This window comes from Rattus norvegicus, chromosome 17, assembly GCF_021556685.1.
Source record: "Rattus norvegicus strain SHRSP/BbbUtx chromosome 17, alternate assembly SHRSP_T2T, whole genome shotgun sequence".
NCBI lineage: Eukaryota > Metazoa > Chordata > Mammalia > Rodentia > Muridae > Rattus > Rattus norvegicus.
The window spans coordinates 68682045-68701710 of record NC_141550.1 but is presented as its reverse complement, the minus strand read 5'-3'; the positions used below and the strand labels follow the sequence as shown (position 1 = coordinate 68701710).

The 19666-nt window shown below is 42.8% G+C and overlaps 1 protein-coding gene across 1 annotated transcript in view; it reads left to right on the top strand.

The window, feature by feature from the left end:
• The window catches only part of Adarb2 (adenosine deaminase RNA specific B2), a 538180-nt gene that overhangs the window by 441888 nt on the left and 76626 nt on the right, over positions 1 to 19666 (top strand). Inside the window, 1 exon segment of the mRNA NM_133302.2 lies at positions 10389 to 10503. Coding sequence (NP_579836.1) covers positions 10389 to 10503 — 115 coding nt within the window.

Sequence of the window (19666 nt, the reverse complement as noted above, 5' to 3'; positions counted from 1 at the left end):
ATGAGTGTACATGGTACAGAGAAAACAGTGACAAAGGGAGAGTTCAGGCATAAATAAGCCATGTAAATATACCATCTCCTCAAAGGCTTGGGTAACATCATGAAAAGACAAAAAAAAAAAAAAGTAAAAGCCAAAAATCAGAAGAGATGTGAATGATCTGGATACGACCCAGCCATTGCAGTCATAAACTCATTGCATCTGGGGAGGCCTGTGCTGAACCTACACAGGAATGAACCCAACAACAGTCAGGTGTGAATAAAGGAGGATCCAGGAGGCACCAAACTGTCTCCTAATGCTGCCTTCAGTTATGAACTTGCTAATGACTTCATCAGGCTCCAGTGGATAATTCCAACCCAATTGTCATAGTCTGCCCTGGTTAAACTGAATGAATCACAAATCAAAAGGAGCAAATCTGAGTGAGGGGCTAATGGGCATGAGTGAGGGGCTAATGGGCATGAGTGACTGTTAACAGGGATGAGAGGGAGAAGGGAGGATCCTAGATAGTGTAATCAGAGTATATTATAAATGTTTATAAAGTCATTGGAATAACAAAATTAATCAATAAAATATGGTACATAGCTCCTGAGGAATGACACCTGAAGATATCCTCCAGCTTCCATATGTATGCACATGCACACACACGCTCATGCACACATGTGAACACACAAAAAGTAAGTGAATGGATAAATAAAAGTGACTTGAGGCAATGACAGAATGCACATGTTTAAGCCCTGTATGGTAATACATGGCTGAAATACAGGGAGACTGGTGTGTGAGCTTATGAGTAGCCTGACTACACAGAGATACCTTGTCTAAAAAGTAAATAAGTAAAAGAGATGATAGATCATTATATATGTGTGCATATCATATATACATATGCACATACATGTATGTATATAAAAGAAAGACATAATGAATAGATAGGTAGTAGACAGATAGATAGATAGATAGATAGATAGATAGATAGATAGATAGATGGATGATAAATAGAATAGTCAGATAATTGCCAAATGAAAAGGTAGTGCAGGCCTCAGAATATTTAAAATCCTAACTGAACTGGACCCCGTGGCATACATCCACAGTCTCATGAGGTTGAGACAGGAGGATTTGAGTCAAAGAGTTCAAGACTAGCCCTATAGTGAGCCTCCATCTCAGAACAAAAACCAAACTAAACACCAAACTTATCCTTACACCATGAGGAGGCCATTACAGCATAATGAACATGACTCCAGAACAACACAGGGGCAGAGAACGGGATTTGGGGGAGTTGGGGGTGTCAGGGGGTGGGTATCAGTAGAAATCGGCTGCTTATACGTGTTATGATCTTCAAAAGGAAGTGAAGAGTCTCATGTTGCAGCCATGAGCAAGACTGGGACAGTGATCCCAGAAATTAACTCTGGTTAAACATCAAAGAAATAAGTCTTAATGCACAACTGGAAAAACTCTCTCTTTATTTTAATGAGTTCACCACCCAAAGTAAGAAAAACTTAAGAAATTCTTGATTATTTCTTCTTCTTCTTCTTCTTCTTCTTCTTCTTCTTCTTCTTCTTCTTCTTCTTCTTCTTCTTCTTCTTCTCTCCTCCTCCTCCTCCTCCTCCTCCTCCTCCTCCTCCTCCTCCTCCTCCTCCTCCTCCTCTTCCTCCTCCTCCTCCTTCTCCTCCTCCTTCTCCTCTTCCTCCTCTTCCTCCTCCTCCTTCTCCTCCTCCTCCTCCTCTTCCTCCTCCTCCTCTTTCTCCTCCTCCTCCTCTTCCTCCTCCTCCTCTTTCTCCTCCTCCTCCTCTTTCTCCTCCTCCTCCTCCTCTTTCTCCTCCTCCTCTTCCTCCTCCTCCTCTTTCTCCTCCTCCTCCTCTTTCTCCTCCTCCTCCTCCTCTTTCTCCTCCTCCTCCTCCTCTTTCTCCTCCTCCTCCTCCTCTTCTTCTTCTCCCATTCACCTTTGTAAAATATTAGTTAAGAAACATACTTAGTATAAATTTATGGATCCTTCAAGCATGTTCTCCAAAATAACAAAGAGAAAGGGGTTACAGTGAAGGAGATACAATGTGAGGAATGCCCTCAGAGAGTCTGCTTGGGCTGGAGGCTGCAGCTGTCCTGTCTGCCTGGAGTCCTTGACCAGGCTGAGGGGTTAAGGCAACTGAACCACAGCTCGTGAGTCACAGAGCAACATCCAATAGGTGTTTTACCAAGGACAATTCTGCACCAAGTTAGGGGAATTCTCCAAAATAAATCCCAAGCACTCAAAATCTCTTTCTACTGGTCTAAGGTCATCTGGCACAAAAAAAAAAAAAAAAAGAAAAAGAAAAAAAAAGACAAAACCTCCATGCTTTTGTGTCTCCTCATCCAAGTAAATCCACAAGGCAGAAACTAAAATTTCATACCTGTGAAGCTTCCATATTGGCTATTTGCATATTAAAAATGCTTACAACTGGCCACAAAGAGAACAGAGAACCTGATCCTTGAAATTTGGTCACACACACACACACACACACACACACACACACACACACCAGGCTACCCATGAGAAACTGTCTTAGTCAGGGTCTTATTGCTGTGAACAGACACCATGACCAAGGCAACTTTTATAAGGACAACATGTAATTGGGGCTGCCTTACAGGTTCAGAGGTTCAGTCCATTATGATCAAGGCGGGAACATGGCAGCATCCAGGCAGGCATGGTGCAGGAGGAGCCGAGTTCTACATCTTCTCAAAAAGGAAGCCAGGAACAGATCCAACATCCTAGGAGGAGGGTCTCCAAGCCCACAATGACACACTTCCTCCAACAAGGCCACACTTTCTAATAGTGCCACTCCCTGGGCCAAGCGTATGCAAACCATCAGAGAAACTGACTCCACACAAGGTTGGAGTGGCTAATTTGTCAACTGGACCTTCTGTGATTATCATGTCAGCTACAGAGCCTCCACATACGGGTCAGAAAAGACCCACTGGATCCTATCAGCCAGTTACTTTCTCCCTACAATGTTGCAAGTCTCTATGGTGTAGACGAACAGTTGAAGTCCCGAGTGAATGTTTATTATTGACCTGAATGACTATGTCAAGGATCCCCATGCTTCAGACCCATGGGAATGTCAAGATCATTCCTGATTAAGCTCAGGGATGTAGCAGTTTTCCCTTGGTCTGGGTACTGATGGATGTTGACATTGCGTACAGAAAAATTCAACCACAGCTTCAACTTCTGGATGACTGCAGCCTAAGACTGCCTCCCTGCAAAGACCTCATGTAGAAGTCAGTGAGCCTGCATCCTCATTCAGCTATGCATGATAAACACACTGAGATACAGGCAGCTGTGTGTCTCCATCCCTATGCATAGCCCACCTGATCCTGAATTTTCTCTACATGTATCTATCATTTCTTCATTTGCCCCAGTCAGGTCAGTCCCAGCACTGCATAGATCTCAGCATTGAGGATTATTCAATTTTCCTTTTATAATGCATTCCTCTTCTCTATAGTGCCCTTGTGATAAACTACAACCCTCACTTCACTGGCTTACTATGAATCAAACTGCATAGTCCACAACATGTGAGTAACATTGTCTCCTGCCTCTAGGAGTAGCAGTATCATGGGAACATTATCTCCGCTATAGGAAGGGTGGGGTGCAGGAGGGAGAAAGACAAAGATAAAAAGCAGTAGAAACAGACAAAGAGCATCTCTTAGGCCTTTGAGGGTCTTACCTTTCTAGAGGAGATAAGTCATTTCCTCTTACTTACCTAAAAGTGATAAATATCATTTTCTATAACACTCAAAGACAGTCCTGGCCTTCATGGCTGTAAATACTAGGGAGCAAGGAATGGTGATATATTAAAGAGGGAGAACACATTGCTCTGGCAAACAGCATCTCTGCCAACCCTGTTGATCCACATGTTTTGGGTTCTAATTCATAAAGTGCAAGAGTGATTGGTATAGTACAAACTGAAACTGTCAGACCGAATAAATGATGTCGTTCAGGTGACTTTGTGTTTTGATGTATGTTTTGGATGAATGCCTCTGTCCTCTCTAAATCTACATTAGAACCCCAGTGCCCAATGTAGCTGTATTTGGAGTGAGTATTAGGGTAAAATGAAGTCACAGATGTGGGGTCCCTGATCCAAATGCATCTGGGACATATAAGAAGAGACACAGTATGACAGTGTCTGTGTTTGGGTTGGTGTAATACTTACCTAACATGCACATGAACCCCTAGCTTCATTCCTCAGCACTACTTTTTAAACTGTGCCTGAGCACATAACTGTAATCCAGTACTTGGGAAGTAGAGGCTGATCAGAAGTCTAAGGTCATGGTCAACTACAAAGTGAGTTTGAAGTAAACCTAGAGTACAGGAGTCTCTCTCTCTCTCTCTCTCTCTCTCTCTCTCTCTCGCTCTCGCTCTCGCTCTCGCTCTCGCTCTCGCTCTCGCTCTCTCGCTCTCTCGCTCTCTCGCTCTCTCGCTCTCTCGCTCTCTCGCTCCCTCGCTCTCTCGCTCTCTCGCTCTCTTGCTCCCTCGCTCTCTCTCACTCCCCCTCCTCTTCTCTCCCTGTTGCTGGAAAGTAACAATGTCATTCTCGTGAATGAGCCTGAAGCAACAAGCAATGGTTTCAGATAGAATGAATTTTGCCCTGCTACAATCTGGACTTGCTTGGGACCAAATACCTCTTTTATCCTTTGGACATGAGGATATCTATTCTCTGTCTATTTCACCTGTGAATTGCGGGAGCAGATCACTTGTTTGGTTTCCAGTTCATGGCTAGGGAAAATGTTGTCTTATGATTAACTATACCTGGCATCCTACCCACATATGATTTAGATGTTATTTAAAAGACTGTAGGCTTGAGACTTGAGCACTGATGCTGGACTAAGTTAAGACTATGAGGCTGTTGGGGTCTTGCTGCTGTGCAAGGGGAAAGTGACCAGGAGGGGGGAAAGAATGCTATTAACTGAGTGTTTGTGTGATGATAATGCATGTATTGAACTCCCAAGTACCAAAGTTACTGGGACCTGGGGCCTCTGAGGAAGCAGCTAAAGTCAGACATTTTTTAGGGCCCTGATTCATGGGTTAGTACCCTTAAAAGAAGAGATAGCAAAGTGCTTGTTATTGCTTTCTCTCTTCATTCACACAATGAGAAGAGGCTATGTAAGCACACAGTAGGGCAGCAGGACACACAAGCTTAGCATGAAACCGATCTGATGGCTCACACACCGATCCAGGACTTCTAGCCTTCAGAAGAACTGTGAGAAAAAGCAAAGCTGGCGTTTAAGCTGGGAAGTCTATCGGAATCTACTACAGCAGGGCTTACAAAGACTGCATGTTCCGGCCAGAAGGAATGTTGAGGGTCACTAACAAAGAAAAAAACAGAAAGGTTTTCCTGAGAATTTTATCCTTCAGACATCTATTCACAAGTCTTTTTAGTTCACCCCTGAAGATTTTATGAATTCATATTTTAGCTCATCCATTCAAGATGTCCACCATTGTCCGAGACATCCATGACCACACACAGTGCCAAAGAGAGCAAAGAAGGTACACGACAAAAGCAAGCCATGATCCTCAGCCATGAAGGTAGCAGTAGGGGGATTGTGTCACTTAAAAAGTGGAACTCCTAAAACAAAAATCATACAAGATAAAATTTTGCGATAATACTCACATGGGTATGGTTGTCCTTCTAATCACTGGTGGACCGAAGATGTAAGAGTGACATCTAAAAACCCAAACAATGAACAATGGGATTTTAAAACTTTATTACATTTTATCCTATAAATGTGTTTATGTGGGAAAGGGTGCGTGTCCATGGGATATAGAGGACAACTAAGGCCATTGGTTCTCTCCTTCTTTCACGTGGGTCCTAAGAACAGAAGCTTAGAGGTAAGACCTTTACCTACTGAGCCTTCTCATCCAGCTCTACAATATAAGAGACCAGAGACGCTACGGTATATAACAGATTAATAAACAAGTATGGCAGCTGGGGTATTTATGTATGGGGAGAAGATGAATCCCCCTGAGCTACTTGTCCTGACAGGGACCAGTTCCTGAAAACCTTGACTTGGCTTCACCAAAACTGAGTGTGGAATGTAGCCCAGGGTCTGTAGCCCAATAACTGGGAGCTGTAACTCAGGTTCCCTGGAGGTGACCAGATAAGGGAAACCCCACCCCCACGAGCAATCTCTCTATGCTGCTTTTCTCAGTTCTAAGCCATCTGTGCTAGCTAGAGGTCCCTGTCACTCCGTGAACAGCACCTGAAGTCCCATCAGACCATGTGCTTTGCCAAACCAAGTGAGTCGGGGAGCTCATCATGTGTGGAAATGCTGAGCTCCAGACCAAATGTGATTTGTTCTGCCTCAGCATTTCTTCAAATGACTCCATTAAGGGATCACTGCAGCTCAGGGCTAATTAACTCGTAAGAGGTGCAAAGCATCCTGGGATACCAGCCCAGAGGGCGTCAAGAGATCCTGGGCCTTCTGCGCTCACCCTGACCCTCCTCGGGGTGACGGGATACATTCAGTTACATCCAGTTCCAAACAGGGCGCATGGAGAGGGAACTGAGTCTGTGGGAAGTCTTGAGGAGTGAACCCTGCTTCTTGCTGCAGTCATTAGGTTACCACAGGTTCAGCCTTAGGTCCCACAGTGGAATGGGGTTTAAGTTCTGTGTCTGTCACGTCCCGGCCATGTAACTTCGGAGGGCATAAAGGTAGTACCCTCTTTGGGTGTATTAAATGAAATAACATATACATAGGACTCAAGTCCTCCTTGTCTGTTTGTGTTTCTTTCCATCCCTAAAAAAAAAAACAGAGTGATATTTAGATTTCTAAAATGAAACTGGTCTTTCTGTTATCTATATAATTACTCCATGTTTGGAGAGTGTCTTGTTCTGAGGGCTTCAGCATGGCCCGCATCAGGCATGCACAAGAGAGTTAAGAAATGTCTCAGGCTAGGAATTAGGACTCTACATGTGTCTGATTTCCAGGGCCAGGCCTGACCCATCCAATCGGTGTTCTCGGAGTGCAGCCCCCTTGGAAGATGCCCAGAAGCTCTAGAAAGATAAAGCAGATGGTCCCATGATCTGACCTATTCACTGCAAATCTGTTTCGACCGATTTCTCTGGGGTCTCACTGTGAGCACTTGACACCCTCTGTACCCCTAGAGAGAGGAGCTGTACCTGACTTGGGCCCTTTGCTATCTCCAGCTCAGAGCTTGGTTCCCAAGTTCTCAGGATTGCCCAGGTAGCATGATTTGACATCAGACCTTCTCTTTAGATGGGGATGATGCCACCCTCAGGATGATAGTCAGTGAGGATCAGGACCTGCTGTGAAGGCTGCTACCTAATCCACAACTGAGAACACACACACACACAACCATGATGCTGTGATTTGAACAGTCCCTTCACTTTCCTCAAAGAATACTTGAACTGCTCCAAAACAAATAGAAATTAAGGAAAACCACGTAGTGTGGGTTCAGTATGGAATGTACCCTCTATGTACAAACACTTGGTCCTCAAGAGAGGAAGCCTTCCTAGAGGAAGCAGAACACCTAAGGTAGGCTTTGAGGATTTTTACAGCCTGACCCCATTTCCTATATGTTCCCTTCTCTCAGATTGTGGAGATAACACTTGTTCTGCCATACCTTCTCCCACCATAATGGAAAGTAGTTTTTGGAAATAAACGGAAGTAAAGCTCTCCTCCCTTACATGACTTATCAAGAGTCAGAAAGCAGTAAGAGAAGCAATAGGTCGTGCCTGTAGAGGAAACCATAGCTGTGCTGGCTTACAGCCTGAAATGAAGAATTGTGGCAGAGCACGGCAGCAGGGGCAGTGTCCTCAAGACACAGGCAGTAATAACTCAGAGGCTGAGACAGAGTTTCATGCCGGAGTCTCGGAAGCAACTTAAGGGAGAAAGGGTTTGTCTTGCCTTATAGTTCCACCCCAGCAGGTAAAGCATGGACTGTGAGTCAGTTACAGTACTGAGTCCACAGTCAAGAAGCAAAGAGAGGATAGGTGATGGAGAGGGGATAAGAAGGCTCTTCTTCTGGAACCCTCAGAGGCAGCATAGCCCTGTGACACTCTGACCTCAGGCTTCAACCTCCGGTCAGAGCTGTAATACAACACGGTAAGATCTTACTGTTCTGAGTCCCCTAGTTATAGTTACTCCTCAGCACCAAACTGTCTAGAAATGTAGACCGCCTTCTTTAGACCTCAGTCTCTAAATATAAAAGGCAACCTCAAGTGGACCCAGGATTTATTGCTAAAATTCTGTCTCTTTGACGACCCCCTGGAGGACATCGTCTCTCACCAAGCAGTTTGAGTGGGAAGAAGAGTTGAGTAGAAGCTGAGCTAACCAAAGTCCCCGGAAAACTTAGGGGTAACCTCTTCCCTCCCACCCAACAACACAGCCACTTGGGGGAAGCCCCACCCAGCAACACAGCCACTTGGGGGAAACTCGATTTGTGGAGTCTTCCTCTACTGGGTTTCTATGGGGAGAAATAAAGCAATTCAAAACACAAGAACCCAACGGGCCAGTGACAGTAGCAAGGGAAAAGGCCGGCAAGACTTAGAGACAACATTGAGCCCTCCTTACTGTGCACACTTTATCATTGAAGAATTGGGAGGGGAAATGCCGGGTTATTCTTGTGGGCAGGATTGTTTCCTGAGGCAGCCCTGGTTGCACATGAACACACTTTACTGTATACAAATGAAATCTTTAGCCTGACAATTTATCTCTCAGATAACACATAAGTTATGTCTTTTATATAACAGATGTCTACAGCATCAGTTGCCTGCAGACTATCAAAATATACATGATAGAAGCGTTAGCATCCAATTCACTGAAAAGGAAAGCTGGTTCGATATGTGATATTTTGATTCGGTTACAAAAAGACTTTGTCAATACCTGCAAAGACCAGGGACAATAATGATAAGAATAACAGTTACTGCATCATTACTGAGTCCTTACTAAATGTGAGGCACTGTGCTAAGAATCTAAGAAGTGATAATTCATTTAATCATTCCCAAAGCACGGTCAGATGAAAATTAAAGGGGATGACCTTGCAATTTGGTTAAACGGGGCTCAGAGGTTTTAAATGACTTACCCCTGCTCATGGGCTGTAGAATTGGGATTCCTAGCAGGTTTCTTTGCTTGCAAGGCCTGTGACAGTCACACCATGCAAGCCTCCCTAGTAAAAAGACATGGAGTTTCCTCAATTAGGAAAACACAAGGTTATAGCGCAGAACCTGGAGGAGAAGTGGCCCCTGAGCCATACTCTCTAGGCTTTGTTACTTACTATACATGTACTGTTTTAACAGAAATGTGAATTGGCCTTCAAATAAGTTCACAGAAGGCCAAGTTAACTTGGTGTGTGTGCATTCATGTGTACATACATGTATATATGTACGTGCTTATGTGAACAGATATACAGGTATATGTGTGCATAGATGTATGCATGCATGCATGTGTACAGTATTCATTGTATCTCGTGAGTGCATATATATTTATGCGTACACGTGTGTACATGTGTGTGCTATGTGTACTACATGTTGTTTGTGTGCATGTGTGCATACCTGTGTTCATATCTTCACCTGTCTGAAGGCAAGAGAAGAGGCTGTGGCAGAAGTTCTAGTGATCAGTTCTCCAGAAGAGTCCCCTGAGGTGTTTTGGCTACTTAAACACTGGTCTCTGATTCTAAAACAACAGGGGTTATGTATCATATAACCTGTATATCAGATATTTATACTATGATTCATAACAGTAGCAAGGTTACAGTTATAAAGTAGCAATGCAAATAATTTTAATGGCTGGGATCACCACCACATAAGGAACTGTATTAAAGGGTCATCATTAGGAAGGTTGAGAGCCACTGTCTTAAAAAAAAAAAAAAAGCAGTGTAGCAATCAATGATAACGAATGTATATCCCTGCCCTTCCCCTACCAAGTTTTACCTGAACACCGCCTCTGCAGGACGAGGATAAGAAGGAACTGCATGTTTTCATGTAAAGTTTCCCTGATCAGTAAAGGGCACAAGGTAGGCACTTGCTCAGACACAGGTTAGGAAACTGCTCAGCCATGAGCCAGGGGTCTGCTTAGACACAGATCAGACACCTATTCAAACACGAGGCAGGGACTTGCTCAGACATAGGGCAGGGTCTTTCTCAGACATGAGGTAGGACCTGCCCTGATACAGAGCAAGGACCCTGTCACACACAAGCTGGACTTCCAGCAAAGGCAATGCTAGGATTAATTCCTCACAACCAACTCCTTCTTAATGTCATGGATCAGAGAGAAGCAGGTAGCAGGCAAGTACTGGCTCCTCTAGAGGACTGTGTGAAGCAGAGTCTTGAGAGAGAGCTACAATAGTCAGCTGTCAGGTGTTCCTCCTGTCCAGCACATCAAAGAGCACTGATGCTTGTGTCTTACAGGATTTTGCAGACTCTGTGTCTCAGCTGGTCACACAGAAGTTCCGTGAACTGACAGTCGGCCTGACATCTGTGTATGCCCGCCACAAAACACTGGCAGGAATCGTCATGACCAAAGGTAACCTCTCTCTTTTCCTGTGGGGAGTTTTATCCCCACAGAGAAAAATGTTACTATTAATCAGGTCCTAGGAGTCAATGAATACTTCCTATCATGTGGAGATGGACGAATGAAGTCAACGTAGACAACAAAGACATCAGTGACCACTGTTCTGGCAGAACAATCCCACTGGCAAAATCATGGAAACTTTCAATATTTCTCTCAATTGACATGAACCCCAAAAGGTGCTTGTACATACCCCACTTTCAAGAACAATGTTGGTATTTGTAAAAACTGGAAATCAGAGGCCAGGCTACCACGTAAGTCACTTGAAGCTGATAAATTAGGAGGTGCCTGCTTCTCTGTCACCTCTAATGAGCTTAAGACTGGTGACAGATGATATCACTTATTCATAGTGAGTATGCCACATGAGTCCTTGCATGCAGAGCAGAAAGATGCAACCAGCTTGTCCAAAAGAAGTCAGGTGTGGAGGTGGACTATCCAAGTGATATTGGCTGTCAACGTATTTCCTCATGACTAAGGATATCTGCGGGCCCTTTTCAGTGTTAAGCTCACTCCTCACATTCATTCCCACCAGTAGAAGGCTGTGAGAAAAGACTGGAGGGGACACCAAAAGGGCATGAGAGGACACAAAGAAATAGGGAGGTGACACATGAGGACAAAAACCTAAGAAACAGACATAAGAAACAAGTATATATGGGAATCTGGTCAGGATACAATGTACAGCAGACACAGAGAAGCACAAGGGACATGTGGAGAACACAAGAAGACACAGAGAGATAATGAGATACTGGATTTCATACATTTCAAAGGGATACAATGTATCAAAGGGATACAATGGGATACCAGAGTACATTTCAATGTATCTGCCCACTCAGTGTCTTCAGTTCCTTTTGCTGGAGTATAAACTATGGAGTGAAAGTCTTCCTTCTCATCCAGACTCATCATTCCAATCTCCTCTTAGAGATGGAATTCCATTCTAGAAAACAATAATGACAAGACAAGGCAGAAAACAGTCGATCCTGACAGGAGGTCACTGCTATTGTATGCCAGGTGAGGAGAAAATAGTGCCTTGGTTTGAACAATCCTATTCCTGAAAGTTTCTAATTACTAAGTGAGTATAAGTAATCATCTGGCTGGGCGAATTCAACCATTTTTATCTCCAAAGTAGAGAACAATTATATAGAAAGTATTTGGGAGTGATGAAAAGTTCATACCCTCGTGTAACTTTGCTAGGTAGGCAACTTCCAGGACTGAAAAACACCATCTATCTGGTGCCCCAAATTATTTACACTTAAAAATAGTTTTTAAATGATTTCCTTAGTAAGTTAACTAAGGAAATCACTCTAGACACCCAGGAATCACTATAATATTCCAGAACAATGACACGGAAAAACAAAGGCTCAGGCCCCATTGTAGACCTGGAGCAGAGTACGTCATTCAGCGCTTCCAACTCCCGAGTCTTAGCAAAGTGCAAACCACAATGCCTCCTCACAGCGTAATTCATAAGATAAAGTACATCCAGTGCTTTGAACGGTGAAAAATCACTTTACAAACACAGTATCCTGCTCTAAAGCAAAGCAATTCCTTTTTATTTTCAATGATACCATTATATGTGGTGTTGTGTGTCAACCCAAGCCAATGTGAGGGCTGCCTCCCCTCCTTACACACTGGATGGCATCTGTCCCTAAAAAAAAAAAAAAGACAAGAAATGTCCTACATCCAGGGCTGAATCAACCTTTACCAAGACCATCACCATCAGGGACAGTCTCGGACCTACATATCCACTCATCCTCTTTGCTCTCACCGCCAATGTGCATGCAAAGACTCACCCTCCCTCTCAAAATCTAACGGCTTATTGAGGGAACCAAGATGAACCCAACTCCATCTACAGCTCTCTCTGTGACTCAAGGTGGGTTACTTGGCCTCTCTAGGACTTAGTGGTCTCACTCATAAGAATGAGTAATGTAAGTGATGCCTACCTGATAGGGTACATAGGAGCGTAAATGTATGTAGTGCAATGCACTCCAATGGAATAGGGGCTTGCTGACTAGGTTCTGTTATCAACTTGACACAACCTAGGCTTAGCTGAAAGGAGTCTTTTCTTATGATTTTACTGATTTGTTGAGAGGTTCATGCAATGTATTTTAATCATATTCTTTTCTATCTCCAAACTCCTCTCAGATCCTCACTACCCACCCAAATTTATGTTTCTTCGTGCTCTCTCACTCTCTCTCTCAAAACAAAGTCACACTTGTGTGTGCACGTGCATACACACAGACATACACACAAAAAACCCATGAAGTGTGAATTGTGATGGCCAAGAGACTTAATGGAGAATTATCTAGATCAGGTCATCCTGTGAGAATGTCTGTGGGTGACTGTCTTGATTTTTTTTTTATGACACAAGACATTTAGGTGACAACAGCAAGAAGGTAAAGAAATAGTCCTTCCCACTTTTATGTCTCTCTGCTCTCCTCTGGGAATGAGATGTGACTAGCTGTTTGAGTTCCTGCCTTGACTTCCCCTCAGCGGTAGATGGTAACATAGAATTGCAAGCTGAACAAACCCATTCTCCCCTAAACCGCTGATGGCTATGATACTTTGTCACAGCAACAGAAATGAAACTAGAACAGAGTCCTAATCTATAGTAACAACATATAATGTTCAGAAGTAGTCACGCTATTTTTTCCTCCATCTTTATTCAATTGGGTATTTCTTTTTACATTTCAAATGTTATTCCCTTTCCCAGTTTCCAGGCCAACATCCCCCTAGCCCCTCCTCCTCCCCTTCTCTATGGGTGTTCCCCTCCCCATCCTTCCCCCATTACCTCCCTCCTCACAACAATCCTGTTCACTGGGTGTCCAGCCTTGGCAGGACCAAGGGCTTCCCCTTCCACTGGTGCTCTTACTAGGCTATTCATTGCTACCTATGCAGTTGGAGCCCAGGGTCAGTCCATGTATAGTCTTTGGGTAGTGGCTTAGTCCCTGGAAGCTCTGGTTGGTTGGCATTGCTGTTCATATGGGGTCTCGAACCCCTTCAAGCTCTTTCAATCCTTTCTCTGATTCCTTCAATGTGGGTCCCGTTCTCAGTTCAGTGGTTTGTTGCTGGCATTCACCCATGTATCTGCCATATTCTGGATGGAGAGATCTACATCCAGTTCCTGTCAGCCTGCACCTCTTTGCTTCATCCATCTTATCTAGTTTGGTGGCTGTATATATATGGGCCACATGTGGGGCAGGCTCTGAATGGGTGTTCCTTTAGTCTCTGTTCTAAACTTTGCCTCCCTATCCCCTCCTAAGGGTATTCTTGTTCCCCTTTTAAAGAAGGAGTGAAGCATCCACATTTTCGTCATCCTTCTTGAGTTTTATGTGTTCTGTGCATCTTGGGTAATTAGAGCATTTGGGCTAATATCTACTTATCAATGAGTGCATACCATGTGTGTTTGTCTGTGATAGGGTTACCTCATTTGGGATGATATTTTCCAGTTCTATCCATTTGCCTATGGATTTCATAAAGTCATTGTTTTTGAGTAGTAATCCAATGTATAGATGTACCACATTTTCTGTATCCATTCCTCTGTTGAAGGGCATCTGGGTTCTTTGCAGCTTCTGGCTATTATAAATAAGGCTGTTTTATGTTTGAGCATCTTCTGGGTATATGCCCAAGAGAGGTATAGCTGGGTCCTCAGGTAGTGCAATGTCCAATTTTCTGAGGAACCTCCAGACTGATTTCCAGAATGGTTGTACCAGTCTGCAATCCCACCAACAATGGAGGAGTGTTCCTCTTTCTCCACATCCTTGTCAGCATCTGCTGTCACCTGAGTTTTTGATCTTAGCCATTCTCACTGGTGTGAGGTGGAATCTCAGGGTTGTTTTGATTTGCATTTCCCTTATGACTAAAGATGTTGAACATTTCTTTAGGTGCTTCTCAGCCATTCAGCATTCCCCAGCTGTGAATTCTTTGTTTAGCTATGAACCCCATTTTTAACAGGGTTATTTGTCTCCCTGCGGTCTAACTTCTTGAGTTCTTTGGATATAAGGCCTCTATCTGTTGTAGGATTGGTAAAGATCTTTTCCCAATCTGTTGATAGCCGTTTTGTCCTAACAACAGTGTCCTTTGCCTTACAGAAGCTTTGCAGTTTTATGAGATCCCATTTGTCGATTCTTGATCTTAGAGCATAAGCCATTGGTGTTTTGTTCAGGAAATTTTCTCCAGTGCCCATGTGTTTGAGATGCTTCCCCACTTTTTCTTCTATTAGTTTGAGTATATCTGGTTTGATGTGGAGGTCCTTAATCCCACTTGGACTTAAGCTTTGTACAGGGTGATAAGAATGGATCAATCTGCAATCTTCTACATACTGACCTCCAGTTGAACCAGCACCATTTGTTGAAAATGCTATCTTTTTTCCATTGGATGGTCAATGGAAAAAAATCAAGTCAAAAATCAAGTGACCATAGGTGTGTGGGTTCATTTCTGGGTCTTCAATGCTATTCCACTGGTCTATGTACCAATACCATACAGTTTTTATCACTATTGCTCTGTAATACTGCTTGAGTTCAGAGATAGTGATTCCCCCGGAAGTCCTTTCATTGTTGAGGATAGTTTTAGCTATCCAGTCATGCTGTTTTTAATGCACAAGTTATTAACTGAGTGCTAACCATATTAGGTTATCGAGAAACAGCAAAAACTAAAATTGACCAAGTGCCTACTCTTGTGAATCTGATATTCAGCTGGGAAATGTGTCATTTTAAAGTGCACCATGAAGCTAATACAAAATAATCCTAAGAATATCAGACAGTCTCAGAGCACACATACAAAACATAGGCAATTTTTTAATGTGAAATAATTGTGCTGCCACAGGGTCCAGGACAATTCAGCAGGAAAAGTAAAACAGACAGACAGAGACAGACTGACAGCGGGCATTTCTCTTTTCTCTTTGGCATCATGTTTCCAAGTCTAAAAGTCTACGTTCGTGTGGGTCCATGAGTTGATTTTCAGTAGTTCGCAGCTCTGCATGTCTTTCCCCATTTGTAGGAAACTCCAAAAAAAATGGCAATTTTTAGAAGCTATTCTGAGACTTCATGTAAAAAGCAGTCATGTTTTACAAGGGCTTATGAAAAGATAATGCTTCAGTTTCCAGCAAGCATACTACTTTCTACACAGGTGATTTATTTATTTATGTGAACTAAATTCATTATGTACGAGAGAGTCTTTACAAGGTAAGGCTTTATAACAAGTCATCTGTGAACCCTTGAGTATCAGTGGCTGGAATTTGCTTACTTTATAAAGGGAATAGTTAATAAACTTTGATTTAGAAAAGATTATAAAGAAATACGCACTAGAATAGAAATATTTGTAAATATTCATTTACTTAAATTGGATGTGCCATGTAATCTTAATTTCAGTTCAGTTACTCAAGCAAATGCCTAAGGAATTCTAAGAGATGGTGGTGTGTGTGCTATACCAATTACAATGCAAAAAAAAGGAAACTGATTCTGAAATAACCTTCATTCAGCTTTTGCTATTAGTAGAACGAATTATTTTTTAGCCATTATGAGAAATACTATTGGGAAAACATATACTTGTGAACAGACTTTTAAAAATCTTTATCTGATTTACCCAATCATATGGTAAAAATTCAAATAGAAAATAACTTAGGAATCAAAACTAATGTTCACAATTTCATTGTTCCCTTTCCACCCAATAGAAATTGTTTTATTATTTATTATTATCCTTTAAAATTTCTACATGCACAAAACGCGTTTTGATCATATTCATCCATAACTCCTTCCAGGTCTTACCCCACTTACAATTTCATCTTCATGTCTTTTCCACTAAGTTCAATATGTGCTACACATGTATGCATGGGTGGGGGAGTAGTCAACCTATCTAGAGCTACACCCTCCCTCTCAGAAGTCATAAACTGTCAATAGCTCCTCGGGTGGAATGGAAACTCATGAGCACCTCCCCTGCTACATGCCGGAATGCTGTATGGCTTGATCTTGTGCAAGTCTTGTGCAAGACACCACAGTTACCATGCGTTCACAGGTGCGGCAGCCCTGTTGTATCCTAAGATCAAGACCAAATGGGTTCTATATTTCTTTATCTACCATTCTAGATAACATCTATTAAACCATGCCATTGCAATCAATATTCATTCATGTGTAATTTTTGCAGTTATAATTTTACGACATTCCTAAATGTGTGCTACTTTACTCAATTTGGATTGTACAGCTTCTTACTCTGGTAGTTCATCCTGGGAGCCGCTCGGCCTTTTCCTTACTAGACGACTTCTCTGACTAGACAAATTCCTTCAATTATCATTTTTAATGATGAGATCCTAACTGATTATACTTATATTCTAACTAACTCTTCCACAGTTTGAGTACCACTCAGTGTTGGAAAACAGTAACAACAATGATATATCTCCGTAAGCAGTCTTAAACAGAATCATCACAGAATCAGGCTGGGACCTTGAAGTACATTTCATTCTCTACTGACACAGTTCTCCCAAGATTGAGCAGCTATCTTGTCCAGGACCCATAGTCTCTCACTTCTGTCCCTAGATCAGACTCACATCACTTGTTTAAATCATGTACATGGCTATACCTTGTTATGCAGATTTTCAAGTTGTGTATCATTTAATGCTGTCTCAATTTTCTTTCTTTTTTAAAAAAGTTTTACTTAAAAAGGGAAGTGAAAAAGAATAAACCTCTAACACATTTGCAAATTCAGGAGGTCTGTAAGTCAGGATATCCACAGAACCAACACTTCCTCCCTGACTACACCCTTATAGCCCTGACCCCGAGGACCCTGGCACGCGACTTCCAGTCTAAACCGCTGTCTCCAGAACCATTTTCACTCATCGCTGCTGCTTTCCTTTGTGGCAGACCATCATCAAGAAAAGAAAGCCGGGGTTGGAAAGATGGCTCAGTGGTTCAGAGCACTTGTCAACCACCCCTAATCCCAACTCCAGGGGATCTAACAACCTCTTCGAAATCCTCAAGCACAAGGTGCACACATAGTATTCACAGGCACATACATGCAGACAAAACATTTAAACACATAAAATAAATAAATTTTCATTTTGTAAAGAAAAAGATATTATTTTAAAATATATATGTTATGGGAGAATCAAGTGTGGTGACCCATGCCTGTAACCTCAGTTCTTCGGAGGAGGCTGAGGCCAGAGCGGGTACTGTGAGTTTGAAGAAAGCCTGGGCCATATATAAGTTCTGCACCAGCCAGGGTTATGGGGAAAGATCTCTCTCAAGAGAAAAATGAGAATAGGAGAGCAAGGTGACTGAAATCTGGACTGCATCTGCCAGCCAAGGGTATGGCTTCATAAGGTAAGTCTAGTATTTCCATAATAAAGTTAAGTAAGTAAACAAAATAAAATGAAGTAAAATTAAATAGTGGCTATTGGAGGAGCTAGCATTCATGTCCATTTTAAGTCCTTCCTAAAACCCAGCCAGACATGGTAAATAAAAGACACCAATTAATTAAGAGTGAAAGATGCCTGAGTTGTTTCAAGTTCTAAAATACAGAACACATCTTGCCTGCGTGCACTTGAATAAGCACGAGACAGAGCACTCCCCTGCACTGTCCTAATGAGTGTGTGAGACAAAGTAATCCCCCTGCACCGCCCTCGGTAAACTTCCAGCTTCCAGAGAAACCACCCCGTGGTCTCCAGACAGATGAAGCTGATAGTTAAACATTGCTTTCCCACTTGTACTTGATAAATCATAACAGTTCAGACGCACCTGAAGCCTTTCCCATCACAGAGCGTGTGTGTACGCTCACCTGCCCAGAGACCTAGCAGAATCGTGGTATAAGTCATTTAGTCCCCAAGTATCTCAAAATCTTTTCCTTTCCATTTTCCCCCCATGGATAACTAGAAATCACTTTGATCTTGAACTTAAGCAGAGTCTTTTTATTTACACCCAGTCGAGCATGAGGAAAATAAGCTGAAACAAACAGACTGGACCCAAAGCAATCACACTAAGCAGACACTTCATACCAGCATGGAAGACGGTAAATTACCATCAATTTCTAGAAATTGATCCTAACAACTACTAAACACATACAACATAACATGGCATTGATGCTAGACTTTGTGATCTGTCTGGGCACATTAAGATTCATAGATGCTGACGTCCCAGAACAATAAGGACCACTGATGGGTAATTGATTTTAAATCTTTGGTTGAAACCGTTTAGACTACAAAATGCTGGATAGATTTTACTACTCCTGTGGCCGACCCATGTGTAGCTTGAATGCCAACCCATCTCTTTAAAATAAAACCAGAGAAAAGCAGTCCTGGCTCGATAATTATCCCGGCCCAACCCTGCTCATGGCTCATTAGAGATAAATGATTTAATTTGAAATAATTCACAAGGTGCCAATGAAAACCCTCGAAGCTAAAGGTGGTAGACATACACCTGTGAGATACACCCTATGAAATGCTCCGATTTATTCTTTCTCAGTATGGAAGGGTTTAGGAGGAAAACATGTTTTCTGGAAAAAGGCAAAAGAGGTCTAGAGATATGGCTCATGTGGTAAAGTGCTTGCCTTCCTGGTAATCGTGGGGACTTCAGTTCAATGCACCACATGGGTGTGGTGGTGTATCTCTTATAATCCAGCACCAGGAAGGCAGAGACAGGAGACCCACTGGGGCTTGCTGACCAGCCAGCTTAGTCTATTTGACGAGCTCCAGGCTAGTAAGAGATCTATCTCAAAACACAAGGTGGAGCGCACAACACCTAAGGAACAGCAGACAAGGATGCCCTGTGGCCCGCACATGTGCATGTACATGTGTGCACACAGAGCAGAAACACTTCTGCACTCTTGAAATCGGGTGCTCCCATCAAGGCTGTTCAAGTGCTTCTACATCTTTTCTGATCATCGAGTCGCACCGAGCGTTCGATTTCAACTCTTCCTCAAATTGCCCAAAAGCTTTTCACTTAGTCAGAAAATCCAACTCGGCTGTAGCTCAAGGCGATAAAGCTAGCATCTCCAAAACCCTGATCGTGGTTTTGAATGGAAACTTATCAAGGTTTGTCGGCGAAAGAAAAAGAGAAGACAAGACGCTAACATCTATCTGTTGCCTAAGTGCCAGGCAGCAATTTCGGGTGTTTAAAGTGCATTATTCTTAGCCAAT